The sequence below is a fragment of the Bombus vancouverensis genome, chromosome 1 (genome assembly GCF_051014615.1).
Source record: "Bombus vancouverensis nearcticus chromosome 1, iyBomVanc1_principal, whole genome shotgun sequence".
Taxonomy (NCBI): Eukaryota; Metazoa; Arthropoda; class Insecta; order Hymenoptera; family Apidae; genus Bombus; species Bombus vancouverensis.
The window spans coordinates 15,019,969-15,034,546 of NC_134911.1; the positions used below are offsets into that span (position 1 = coordinate 15,019,969).

At 45.9% G+C, this 14,578-nt stretch overlaps 1 protein-coding gene and 1 long non-coding RNA gene across 5 annotated transcripts in view; one reads left to right on the forward strand and one right to left on the reverse strand.

The window, feature by feature from the left end:
- The window catches only part of Pdk1 (Phosphoinositide-dependent kinase 1), a 407,695-nt gene that overhangs the window by 7,604 nt on the left and 385,513 nt on the right, over nt 1–14,578 (reverse strand). Inside the window, exon 1 of one of the 4 annotated variants that reach the window (XM_033327855.2) lies at nt 11,309–11,447. The exons of 2 other annotated variants lie outside the window; for them this stretch is intronic. In XM_033327855.2, the coding sequence (XP_033183746.1) occupies nt 11,309–11,383 (75 nt within the window). In that variant the 5' untranslated portion in view covers nt 11,384–11,447. Of the gene's footprint in view, nt 1–3,908; nt 4,258–11,308; nt 11,448–14,578 lie in introns of those variants that run through there. One more of the 4 variants, XM_033327858.2, reaches the window with a different exon arrangement.
- On the forward strand, nt 5,362–8,091 carry LOC143303054 (uncharacterized). The gene is made up of 3 exons (XR_013059035.1): nt 5,362–6,230; nt 7,398–7,570; nt 7,888–8,091. It is a non-coding gene; the product is annotated as an uncharacterized LOC143303054 (long non-coding RNA).

Below are 14,578 nucleotides of genomic sequence, written 5' to 3' on the forward strand. Positions count from 1 at the left end.
CTCTTTATCTACCTTTCCTCGTTCTTCTTTCCAGGCCGGTTACGAGGCGGGCCCCATGGCGTCAACCATCCGTGTCAGGACGTCGACCTCGTCGAGCATTTGCCCGAGAGCCACCCAGCGGCCCTACTCCCTCTGCTTGGCTGGCTTTCGCTTCGCCCCGCTAGTTTATTTATTTGCTTATCTATTCCTTGGTCCCCTGACTCTCGTCTACTTCTCATACTCTCTCTTTCTGCCTTCTACTCTCTCTCTGTACACCGAGCAAAGGGGATAACCACCGACCGATACCGCAGGATAGAGAGCAGCGTCGATCGCTAGATATCAAGGAGAGAAGTCTCGAGCAGAGGGGATTCGGATAATCGATATACCGACTAACTTCCACTAGACGACCTCGCAATTTGCTTAGATCATATAGATATATACCGTTTGAGAATATCAGAGAGAGCGCGCCTCGTTTAAAATAAACCGCTCTCGCGTAAGATAAATGTATGTGCGAGCGCACGCTCAATCTCGTTGGACCTTTTTCGCGACGGCGTGATATTTCGATTCGTCGATGACCCTGCGACACTTTTGCGTCACGTCCCTGCCTTGTCTGAAACGGACCTCGAGGACGCGGTCTGTTTCCGTTTGAAAAGAGAATGCAGAGAACGCGTCACACAGCTCGAGATGTATGACCTCGTCGTGATAGAAAACGAAAAAAGGAATCGACGGAGCTACATCGCGGGGAAATTTGCCGGAAAATGAAAGCCAAACCGATTGTAATTCGTAATCGATCTTCTAAAAACGAATAAGTTGGCGCGAGCGTCCGTTAAACTCTTCACCCTCTCGTTCTTTCGCGCGTGTGCTCCTCTCTATCCTCCCGCGATTGCTGAATCACCCTGTACACACAACCCAGCAGCATTCCAACGGACATTCTAATTTTAGCCTTGCTCGTCTCGTCTCCTTCTCTCGCGGACAAGCGCATTCTCTGTCCGCGCGCCTTATAACGTTCCACACCGTTCTCCGCCTCTCTCGCTCTAGGTTCACGAGGTTATGTTTTTCATGCAGCCTGCCGAGTGCTGCCCTCTGCCGATGGTACGCGACACTTTCCTCTCTTTTCTCCTTTCCTTTGGTGTACAGAGACTAGACGAAGCCAGAAAGACGAGCACAAGGGGTGGCAGAAAGAGATGGAGAGCAATGATCGGTGTAACCCCACCCTGTCGCATCGGGCTTTTTGCCGGCTACCAGAAGGGACTACGCCTATTGGCGCAGGCGGCCAGCACTTTTGCCCGTGAATGAGATGTTTTGCATTCGCAGACGCTGAGAAACGTGTCGCGCACGGGCTGTGCGACTAAATTGGAACACGCTACGGCCCGAGCTGCCTCTTCGAGAGAGACTAATAAAAGGGTCCCGCGAGAAACGGCGTCGACTCTCCAGCAAACTCGATTTCTCAACCAAGAAAATTAATGCCCTATAAGAGAGTGTCCTTTGTATCGACTCCCTGTGCACCTGATCTTCGTTTACTCGCACGAGTTCACTCGATCTTAAAGCGCTAATACAGCTACACAGAATACTGCTCTTAAAGCTTCAAGATGCGTTTGTGCTCGAAGCACTTGTCTCGATAGAGAAGGAAATCAACATCGAACAAAAAAGCAACAGTCGTTCTCGAACATTGTATTCCGACTTTGTTGCAAGGCAGAGGATGTAACAATAACGTTTCTAATCTTTGTATTACCGTTATTGTCATCTTGCTTTAAAACATCTGCCTATAAAGGAAAAGCACATTCACAAAAGCAATGCCGTTAGCGTGCAACAAGGTGCAAGCGAATCTTTTATCGTAAAAGAAAACGATTTGCCTTTATAAAATTCATTTAGCGGAAGAGCATGATATACTATTCTGGGATTGTTTACGAGTGTCACGCGAAAAAAATGTTACTACATATTGCACAAGCTTACGAAGGGATATCGTGAAATCGTAAACACCGTCTGTCGAATTGCTCCGGAGCTAGGACAACGTACAGCTAATCGAAATTACGACACGGATGCTACCGAGGGAAATCAATCTTGCGCGCGAATATTTACACGTATCGACGTCTACGGACGTTACATCGTAGCGATTCGAAGAGCATTCGACATAACGTATATTTGAAAAGCATCCTGCGTATCATTAACGCGCGATCGTTCCAGCTTTTTATTTCTTCTGTTCGAATACCGTAGAGAGATAAGCGCGTACCATCGACAAAGATCGAGCTACGTCGTGACCAACACTGCCACAAAATTGTTTGCTTTCACATCCTATCGTATAAACACGCGGTCGATCCAAACATGTTTTTTCGGTCGCGAACCCCGATCAACACTACGAATGATCCCTCTCTCGCTCTCTTCGTCCGCGCTCGAGTGTAGTGGAATTTTGCGATCACACCGAGTTCACGTGTACCAAGCTATAACGGCTCGATCTCGAGACCGATTCTCACCACTTCGATGCTTTCCAGCATTCCCAACGATTTATTCCCATTGCCGAAATACGACGGATACGCGTTATTATCTGCGCGATGCAGTATTTTGACGCACGCCAAAATACATACAATGGAACCGATATAAGTTTCTCCTTGTTTTTCGTTTGTTTTCACATTCCAATTGTTTTTTTTTTCTTATATACGAATATAAATCGCGAATCAAAATTTTTTTTTTAACGTCAAGGTAATTCCAGACTTATATTTCCGCCGATATAACGAGTATTCGTATGGACCGCTCGTTTGCGTTCTTAGCCACAAAAGCAATTGTTTCCGTGTTCGCGACTGTTTGGAACGGCGATATACATATTTTGTAGCTGGTAAATAGACGTGTCACTGAATTCTTTCACTGGATCGCGACCAAGTATCAAAAGTGGGAATCTATCTAAAGCGGGAATATTATTCCTTGGCTGACACGGACAGAGAGAGCACTATTTCTATAGAGAATTCGTATAAAGTTGCGTTCGACAGTGAACGTAAACAACTTTCGAACCGCGTCGTGATTACATCGCCTGTTTTGGAACCGAGAGCTTCGGGCAAATTTATTTAAAATTCGAGCGAACGTAAATTATTCATGCTTCGAGGCAGTGTGTTAACCTCCTCTTTCTATCGCCTCTTTTTCGACACACCAAATCTGCATACACTGTTCTTTTCCGTTTCAGAGGTGACCAAAATCTTATCGAAAAATCTCCGCTTCGATCATCATTTTTCAGTTCGAGGAATTTTAAGAAATTCCGACGACGCGTCGTCTTCTTTCGAAATCGCGCGAGAGAGAGAATTCTAGCGACCTACGGGACGCTTTGACATTTTGACGCGAGATTAACTCCGTGAATTTTCCCGCCAAGGAAAAAAATCAAGGATCGAACAACCGTGATCAGCCGAGTCGAGCATGAAAGAAAGATGAAAATTATCCGATTGCAGCAACGAAATAATTACCGGTCACTGAGAAGACGCGCCTTTTGAGTACAAAGTTACCACACTCTCCTTGTCGGGAATAGTATCGCGATCCGTGGGAACGTTGCTTCGGACGATTCTCAGATATTTGACTGAACGGAAGAATAGAATGATTCTAGGCTTGCTTTGTTCGCGGAGCAGGTCGAACATTTCGGCGGATTTCCACGAACGATAAACAATCGAGTTTCGTTGAGACGCGATTGGCTGAAACGCGCTAGCCCATTGTCACGACGAATAATTCCCTAAGCGACACTTCGCGAGGATCTGATCAAACGATTTGTAAACAGGAACAAACGTTCCTAGAGTTTCCCTCTGTTTCCGCAAGAACAGGCACTTGGACGGGAGTTGCCGCGCGGCGTCACACTCGATCACACCTTTCGCGGACTGGTTCGTTATTTTTCTTCCTTATCTAGCGCGCGCGCTCTCGGTTTACGGGATTGTCGTAGGGGTGTGTTTTCTTCTTACCTTGAATAATTTTTTAAGCCTCCGGTAGCCGCGATGTAATCGCGACACGTACTGCTTGTTGGAATCCAGTTTGAATTGTTAAAGCCACAGTTGCGGAAATAAAATTGAAGAATGGAAAATTGAAGAAACCAAAGAACTGTTTTTGCTAGTGAACTCTCGTAAAACCGGGTATGTGTCGCGACTGTTCGTTACAGTTATGATGCGAATTTTAGACAGCGTCTCGATTATGTTTCTTTCGAATCAGTCTCGGGTACATATATACATACATATATATGCATGCGCGGGAACCGAAGAACGAAAAACACGTTCGTGGCCGTTGAGAGCCGTTCGCTTACTGAATTCTACGCCTGGCGTGTCCCGGCTGCTAACCCGCGCTTTCCCCCCACCATTGACCACTCGTTGGCGGCAAGCCTCCCCCCAACTCGATCAAGCCCCACCATGCGTTTTTCCACCACCCGAACACCAAACCCGCATCCGGGAATGATGGAGGGGAGATCGAGGGGTAGCGATCCGTCCACCTCCAGCATTGATGGTAATCTTACCGCGGATCGTAAAGCACGCTTACCCCTGCGGTCAAGTGCGAAAATTGCAATGAAAGCATCGAGACACCTTCAGTCTTTCTCTTCTTTTCTTGTCCCACTGGTATGATCGTTTTTTTCTTTTTTTTCACAACACCGTGGAACGAAAAACAGAAGACAGCGGACGCAGGGATAATATCATTTTCTTCTGTCGTGGTTCCGTTAAATACCTTCGGGGAGATATTTTCGAAATCTCAAAGATTCGTCTACCTGCTCGAGAGGACTAGTCCTTTGGAGAAGCGAGTTTGTCGATAGTGGCACGACGCAAAGGGAATATTTGAAAAGAATTTCTGTCGCGTGGCATTTCGAATCGAAACGACAAATGCTACGTGAAATTGGAGACAAACGTTTCGATACCGCTGCGATATCGCTGCGACGATTTATGAGCGTATGCTTGAACGAATAGAATCGGTGCAGGGAACGTTAGAATGTTAAGTATTTGACAACACAAAGCATTGCGTCGAAGAAAGCAGCTCTAGACAGAGTCATTACGCATTCCTGGCATACGATTACCCCGAGGCGTCTATTTTCTTTTGCATTAAAAAGATAATGGGACCATGCAACGAACGAGTTTCTCGATAACGGATAAATTCGATTCTTCTCTAAGATTAGTGCACTATCGACAGTAAACACTGCGGATAGTTTGTCATCATAGTCAAACGTTCACAACGACTTTACGTGCGAATTTGACCACCGCCTAAGGAGAAGAGAAAAAGAGGCGCCGTGGTGGGGACTCGGATAGATGACCGGTAGTAGGGGACGGCTGGGGAATCCCGTGGAGTGCGCATGCGCGACGATATTGGTGGGGTTACTCAACCGACGGCGCCAGTATTCTCATCCCCCTCCCAACCCCGTCGAACTTCTGGCTCGTCGCGTCGGTGCTGTTGCCTTGGAAGGGAGGGCATGGATCACACGCGCACAGTGCCCTGTCTCTCTCTCTTGGTGTGTTTGTTTGTTTATAGTCGCGTTCTGGGAAATACCCGATGCGAGTAACGGACTCTTGTGCGCGCGGAGGCTTGCACTCCCATTCTGGCGTTGCATCCGGTCGGTTCTCCGCGAGTATCCCGACGAATGCTTTCCTTAGTTCTTAGTATTCTTCTTTACCCTGCCACTTAGCATTCCCTCTTCCATAGCTGCTTAAACGCTTATCCTTTTAAAGCCTCCTTTACGTTTATTCATTTCGTCTCGAATGTGAAAGAATGAGTTACGCGTTTTTCGCTAACTCGACCATTCTCTAACCATTAGTATCCGTTCGACGTCAATTTCGAGTTACCTGTCGAGTTTTCTACATCTTCGTCTCTTTCTCCCATTTTTCTTCGATTACCTGTACGTGTAAAGGTGGTCATGTGGTCGAACACATTCCGAAGATATTGATACAGTTTACTCTGTGAAGAAACAAGCTTTCGGTATTTTCCCTATCACGTTTGTTGATTATTGGTCTATCGTTTGTTGGCAGTTTTGAAAACACCGCGTGATAACCTAATCACGGCACGCTCGATACAATCGGGCACGCAACAGACCGATAAAAATTTTATCGCAACACATTCTCTCGAAAAGTAGTTCACGCGTAATCTCAAGAATGCAGTACATCAACCACGTTATTTTTCGTTGTGTGCGGCCCTACCTATACGTATACGTGTATCTACAAATCGCATAACAAATATTGTACGTACAATGGAATTGTGTAATGGTTGCTCCGCGGCGCCGCACGACGGAAAATCGTGACGCCTCTCGAACGATAAAGGTAGTTATCAAATTGACAGTGTCATTTTATAGGAAATCAGAACTGCAACTATATTTATCGAGGTTTTAAGAAACAGTTGCACTTCTATTTTCATGTTTGCTGTTATGTCAGATGACAACATACGAGAAAAAGAAAAACATGCAAGAGAGGACACGAGATTATCAATTTAAGCATAGAGTTATCAGCGTTGGCGAGGTTAAACATTTTCGTGCTTCGTTCAACGCCACTTGTTTAATTCGAAGCCATGACGAATGGTTCCGCGCACCGATGACAATGGTCGTTCATTTTGCAAATCTCGGTTCATTTGTTCGTGCAGTCGAACTACGGAATCGTCCCTGTTGCTCGTAAATGCCTGGTCGAGCGATATTTGACGACAGGCTGTCTCTGCTATACCGATTAATATTACTGTCTAGTCCATTTAATAATAAACATATATTGTTGCCCGACGTTCAACCGCTAATATCTTGTTTACTTGCCCCGCGGCGAATCTTCTTGCACACAAAATGGAATGCAACGCAACGACAAAGTCCAGCATACCAGGAATGGTTTCGCAGTTGTTGACTCTTCCGCGAATCAGCGGACATTATCGTTTCTTTAAATGAATAATTGCCTGTTGTTATATCGTCGCAGCAAGAGTCAGCGTCTAGTCATCCGCGGCTAGATGTATATACATATTTTGATCAGCCGGATTTCGGACCGATTTACTCCTCTTCCATTTTGAGTCATCCACCTGCCTACCTTGAATATTGATTTCAAAGGAATCGCGATCAGTTTGCCTTGAATCACGGATCGCGACGTACGTTATCCGCTCTCTTTCGAAAATTTCACTTCGAAGCGTTTCGTAATCGCGCCAACTTGTTCGAAGTAAATATGTACATATGTATAACGGCGTGCGTTAGACACCGATCAAAGTCTTGCGATGCAAGGCGTGGAAAGATTTGATCGGCCGATCTTGGAATACGGAAGAGTCATCGAGACCGAACATGACTTAAGTAAACAAGGAAAACGCGGATGGAAAGCGCAAGCGTGATCGCGCGTCTCGTGCACTCGATCATCTCGCGAAATGACTGGAAAAAGAAAAATTTTTTATCCGGATAGGAGGTTTCCGCTTAATATGTCATGCAGTCATCGAACTTGGAACGCTATTATCGTGATCGTTTGTTCCAGTGCCTCGTCGCAGTGCAAATAATCATCCGCCGCCGACCAACTGGCGGCACACAGAAGGCAAAATACAACATGGCGGAGAGAGAGACGGCAGAGAAGCCTCGTGACGTGTTACCGTTGCTACATAATTAGCGCGCGAAAATAGATTTTTGCGAAACGAGCCGAGCTCCGCTCTGGTATGTCAATGAAAACAAATCCTTGTTCCCCTTTTTTCCCCTCTCCTGCTCCCTTTCTCTTTGTCGAGGCCTGGTAGCTCAGGCGAAGGCCGCCGAATACTGAAATATACACGCCGTTCGGAATAGTCGAATCATTGTTTGCTCGATCGAGTCCTCGGTATCGTTTTGCTTCTCGCCAAACCGACCTAGCTTCCGAAATAACAGGCACGGCTTCCCCGCATCTATCTATATCCTGGTCCTCGAAACCTACGCTCCATCGAAAGAAATTCATTGCAGAAATTGAACAGAAACTTGACAAGCGGTTGTCATTGTTTTAGATACCACCACTAGCGTAGAATTGAAGAAAAATCGTAAGACAGTGATTAGTGGAATTTAACTCTCGAGGATTGCACTGCGAATCGCGGCAATCAAAGCACAACAAGGTTGTATAATATTTTAACAGTTAATATAAATGCTTATATGTACTTATCATCGCTCCCCTACGTGCAGGCGGTGCGTATAAAGCAATAAAGAGACACAATTGTGCAAACATATAAATGTAATTGGAACAGTTGCGACACGTGCGGCCTTGTCTATATAATGCAGAAAATTTGCATCGATATCCGGCAAAGAAAATTTATCCTTTGATCGTTCTAATTTCCCGTTGAACGCCGTCATTTCCATGGGAATATTAAAAAAGCGTTTCTGTGCTCTTTGAAGCAAATATGAAACCGAGGTACGACATTACCTTTGTATCGTTATTACAACAACACTCTTCAGCAAAGCACGGAAAACAAATTTTTTTTTTTCGATCTTACCGTGTTTTGAAATCTAACAACTGAACTGTAACGATTATGTAATGCGTCATTTTTTTCACATGTTCGGTGATAGTCGATAATGGTAGATAATAGTTGCAAGATAGAAATTGCAGGTAAAGTTTAGTGTTCCTGGTAGAATGTCGGTGCGCTTCGATGTGAAAGCCTGTATGGACATGGTGCATCATCTAGTACAATTTTGCGCGACCGATGCTAATATCGGTGGCAGAAAATTGCTGGAAAATCAGCCACGAACCCGCGAGTGACTGACTAATCGTCGAAGAATGGACGTTGTTCCTTGTCCTATCTGTTTCTAGCGAGAGAAACTTTATATGTACTAGCCTCGTAGAAAGATTGATTCGCTATCTCGTGTTCTGAACATGGGGCTGAAATCCAATGCGCTTTTTCAAACTGAAAGGTTATTTTTCATTCTACCTGAATGTAACAGGTTTCATACGCCAAGCTGATATTAATTGGAGACTTCTATTTTACGCGATCATTTTAAAGGTGGTTACATTGAATCGTATTTTGTGTACATACTCGACGATAGAGTTCAAAGAATAGTAAACGCGCTTCTTTGTCTTAGACAAACAGAATAGATTAGACACTCGTGCATGCTATGTAACGCGTGGGTGATTAATGGTTTATCATACAGGCGATCGTTATGCGAATCACTTGCGAACCAATCGCTAAGAAATGATCGCGGCACGACGCTGCGCGGCTTTCTTAAAACGTAATATTGAGATCGGTCGGAGGACGAGTAAGGTGCACGGTGTCGCGTCATTCGACGCGCGTGTCATAATAATAAGCGGTGAAATGATAGCGAGCTTGCCCACCTCGCCTTTGTTGGATCGAACGCAGGACGACGCGGGCAAGAAAAACAGTCAGGTTCGGCAAAATAAATGGTCGACTAATTAATGAATGCACGAGCCTTACGGACGTGGCGCAAATAAAGGAGCGCCACCGGCGTCGCCAATAAAACAATGATTTCAATCGTTGTGGGCTGCAACAGGAAAGCATCGAGATAATCGGTCCGTCCTTTGGCTAAGGCTAAGCCGGCAACATTTCGAGACTAAAAGGTGACTTTTTGGAGAAATCTATAAAGATTCCGTTGAGAAACACCGTCGGTTATTTATCGTTGGTAAAAGAAAGGAAGAAGGAAGGTGCGGTGTAAAAAGATGCAACGAGGCATTAACTGGATAAAAAAAGAGGGATGAAGGGAAGAAGGCGAAACAAAGTTGCTCGCGATCCGCCGAGCAATTATAATTGATAGCGGGTGGGATACGAAGTACTAGTTGCCGGTAGAAAAATTTCATCGTTCCGATGAAGAGCTCGCACCAACGTGAGAAAGAAAGAGAGAGGTGACATTAAATAGCTATTATTAACAGCCGTCCAGACGGTCGTTACGATAGCCAGGACGCTTGAAATTACTCTAATTTCCACGAATCTGCTGTGGAATGAGATGCAAATTCCCCTATTTATTTTGCTGGCGATCTCACTCTTAATAAGGCCACACAATGTTGCCTCGCGCCAGTTCCGGCCGTGTGTAGTGAAGCCTTGTAATTTCCCCTGCTAATATGGAGCCTCGAGTTCTGACAAGGTATACACGCGAGAATGGCCGGTTAGCGAAATTTCAATTTCATAGGTTCGGCCGTTCGTTCGGTTGTCGACGAACGCCTGAACGGGCGCGCGGCGTGAACCTCGATTAATCGGTTTCTCGCCTGGCGCGTTTTCAGCCACGCACAACCGAACGGTATTCGTCTCGTTGTTATCAGCGAACGATCGCGTGGCGAGCAGAGAACAGACCCTGGTCCGACACGGATCGACGTTCGTGGCGCGTGAGCGCAATCGCGTCAGATCTGATCGGTGAATTCCAACCCGATCGCCGATTGCAGGATCTAGCGCTTACGTGACTAATTAGTTGGGAATTCGAGCGAAATCGCCAGCCTGCACTCGATAGTGCGTTACGAAGGTATATCGATAAAGTCCACCGAATGACGTTTTATCGATTACATCGTACGCGAACGGTTTCAGGAGGAGGGGGTGGAGGTGCAGGTAGCGGAAGAAAAAGAACGGAAAAAACGATGCCGGCGGTCCAGAGAAGAAAGAGAGCGAGAGTACGCGACCAGATTAGAGCTAACAACGCCTTCGTGCGCGCTCTGTCTTTTGAACGCGTGCTACTCGCGCGACCGGATAGGTCGTGCTTACACCGGTGACATTAATTTAGAAATCGGACCAACCACCTCTCCAAACGCGTTCCACATTCTTTCAGTCAAAAATCGCATTTATCAATTTTCGTGCTCAGTATTTATCGAATTGGATTACTTAACTCTTCGATAAGACGCGACAACATGCAATAACGATTTTGGGGTCGAAGCTGCGCCGATATACGATATACGAGTATGTACTGCCGCAACGATAGAATTCTTTCGCGTCGAAAAGTAGTACATAGTTCGGCTGCAAAATAATAACTGAGATGCAACGATCCACGAAAGCAATGCATAGCAGAACGATCCTCTTGCCCGTAAAGGGCCTCCGCTCGTAAATGGTCGTCGCAAACGCAGGAACAAAAGTCAATAGACGGGTGCACGCGTGCTGCACGGTAATTTTCCTACTGGAGGCGAGATCGAGACAACGTCTCGTCGCGATCGCATGAATGGAAAAAACAAGGGTGGGGATTAATCGAGGAGAAACCGGATAGTGGACGTGCGGAAGAAATGCAATTAGAAAAAGAGAGCAGCGGGGAAATATGGCAGAGAACAATGCGAATAAAGCGAATCGACCACGAGCGAAGTGCCGCGGCAGCCAGAGAGGAAGAGAGAGAGAGAGAGAAAGAGAGAGCAATGTATCGCGGTGACCGATAATGCGAGGCATGGCCGTCTGGCAATAAATAAAAAAGTATTTGTACCGTTTATCGGCTGTTTACGACGGCCTGTTCACTTACAGCAATATAGTAAATCGCGTAGGCTGCGTGAATCATTGGTGGCTGGGAGTCGGTCGATCTTCGAACCTCATTCATCAGGCAATGTTTCGCTCGACCTGTCGACGAGGGCGCCGATTATAGTTATGGAATTTCAGAAATCACGATTCTTAATTAATCCCCGAAGCGGAGAGCTCGCACTTGGGCCACGCGATCCACCGATATGGTGCACGTAAACGAGCAGGGAACAACCACGCCAGAAATATACGTATAACGTCTGCAAATCGTCTGACCGTATTTCGATTCCCGAAGCGAGACCGTCTTTATCTGGGCCGGCGGAGAACGAGGTTACCTCCAACAGTACACGGCAAATACATACTTGGTTTGTTGCAACCGATTCGCTTCTTTACATTCGGGATAACAGTAGAACGATCGACGACGTTTAACCGCGACACGAGTTGCAAGCGCCCGGTACTTGGTATCCCGGTAAGAGCATCGTTAGACCGCTGAAATTATAACATTCCACCGCGTGTTATCTCGCTTATCGTCGCTGTTGGATGCGAAAAGAAAGAACCAATACCGATACTCGACCACGAACATCCGTTAATATCACTTTTAGACGAAAATATATCGTTTATCGAACGCCTAATCGTCCTGCGTGTATCGTACGTTCCTTTATATACATACATATAAATCCGCAAGCAAGGAAAGATAGTGCTCGCGTAACAATCTGTTATGTCGTTCTTAATCGGGAAACAAACAACAATCCGTTTGTGCGGTTGTTGCCACGTTCGAGTAAACAGCCGAGGCCAGGAAAAAAATGTACACGTGCGCAAAGTCCATTTATAACATAGAGCACCGTATCTACGGCTCGCGGTCGATACTACGATTGCGGTAAATAAGTTTACGACCCACCACCAACTCCCCTTACACCGTTCTATCGTTCCCGAACGCGTTTGCGAACAATATACAGAACTTGGTTCGCAAATTAATCAGTCAGTCAACGACGAGCGAATTCTCCTTCTCGCGAGTCACCGTCGACGAGCATGTTCGTGATCATTTACGGTATCGTCGCGATCTCTTACCGAACAAAACTATCCACTGTCACCTGATACTAATAATAGCGTAATAACGGGGTCCTTTTATTTATGACACTATTACACAACGAGATCAGCTTGAGCGGCCTACGACCGAGGCGCCATCGCATCTGGCTACTTTTGAAATTTGTGTGGTCGTCTTGTTTCGCAAATTAATGTCACGGTCACTCGTGACGAAACACATATTGCGATAGATACGTTTCTTGGTGCACACTTTGACAACTGTCGGAAAATTCCGTTTACGTGTAGCAGCATCCTATTTACGAGAAAATCACCGAGCACAGGAGAGACTCGAAGTCACGATGTTGCAAGTGATGGAAATCAAGAACGTTCGACCGATAAGTTCAAACGACAAATTATCATCGTGGTAAAGTCGGTCAAGCCAAATCCTTGTAATCTGCTTAAGTTCATCTCACGGTCCAGAGTCGTTCATCGTTCGTCGTACACTTTTATCGAATCACTCGATTCGTTCGTTCTGTCTTTACGGCCGATCGTAGTTTTTAAAAACCGCGGAGCTCTCGCACGAACGAAGGGATAGACGACGCGGAATGATCGCGCTTGCGACTGTCGGGTCGTTTCGATGCGTTCGCATAACATGGTCGTCTCAATGGCACGTGTTTACTGTCGCGATGCCAAGCGAATTTTGGCCGCGGCATAGTGGGCCGAAGGCTCGTTTGTCGTCGAAGCTTTCTACCTGACAGCTAATGGCCGCGTGGATGATTAACGTGATCGGATTAAGGGTAATTAGAAAATGAAGCTTGTATCCGTTCAGCTGCAGCCTCGCCGCTTTTCCTTTTCAAGTTCTAGCGGACAGGTTACGAATAATATCTTAGTTTCCTTTCACGGACCGTGTATCTCTTTCCCGAGGGAGCGGTGAATGATTATGATTAGCGAATGTGTCTCTATTATTTGAGAGACAGTAATTATGAGAAAATGTAAATGGCTTTCTAATCAGACGATTCTAGAACTAATTTCGAATCACGTGCCTAATGATCGATGGTCATTGGAACACGAGTGTCTTGACCTTCTTGTCGATGATTAATGAAAAACTGGTTTTATATATGCTTATGCACGTAGCAGTCGAATAGTTACACTTGCCGCATACCTTGTTTACACGATCAAACCAGGAAACGAGACGTCCCATTTCTTTGCTCGACACGTTTCCCTCGAAAGCATTTGCAAACTTCGAGAAAGAAAAATTCTTGCCTCTCCGAATGTAACCAAATTTATCACGTGTAAAATCAAACTTTCGGTATTGCTAACTTTTAAAACAAAAAAGGAGCGATAAAAATGTACTTGTTCGAAGCAATATTCAAGGCCGCATTTCCGAAGGCGCAGAGGTTAACGCAGCGTGTCAACACGGTAACTTATTGGTACAACGGTGGAATCTTTGATCGATCGTAGGTGGCCGTCTATTCTTTGGGCCGACTTCCGTCCCGGCGCCCCGTCCTACGGTCCGTGGACAGAAACGGACAGGTACACAGGGAGGGGAGGTCGTGTGGGTGTGCCACCGCGCAGGGGATGACCTGATTTGTATTCGCCGACAGAACGTCGTTTGCTAACTCGATGAAAACCCACATTTTCCGAGTTTCGTCGATTCCGTGTAGCTCACGCTTTGAATGCGCAAGAGAGCGAATTGTTTTAACGCGAACAAAGGAACGTGTAATTTTCCCCCAAGTTGCCCGTCGTCGCACGAAACGTCACGATCGAGCTGTGAACTCTGTGCGCGAATTGGGAAGCAAAAGTAAGAAAACAGTTACTCCTACGAACCATTTGGATGTACCAAGGATCCAAAGCAATCGATCCGTGTCACTGGAAAGACTGTCTCGCTCGATAGTCAAAATCGTCGGAGATCGAGTTGGAGTTCGAATTACCTTCTGACAAAAGCACATCTGCAACCATGTTATTCGGACGGTTCCACAGGATCCAATCGGAAATATTTGCTTCACCATGACTTTGTTCGTCAGCAACACTTTCTCCAGACAAATTCCTGTTCGTGATCCAAGTTTTCCCAAACAAACCTCGAACGTAGTATTGCGGCACTGACTAATCTTCCACGATAAAACGATACGTCGTGTATGTTTGTTTGGTCCGATAATGACAACGCGTCCACGGTATTCGAGAGGTTTAAATTCGCGCGTACTCGATGTGCAACGTCGTAGCCGCGAAATGAAAATATTTTTTCTTTTCGAACAAT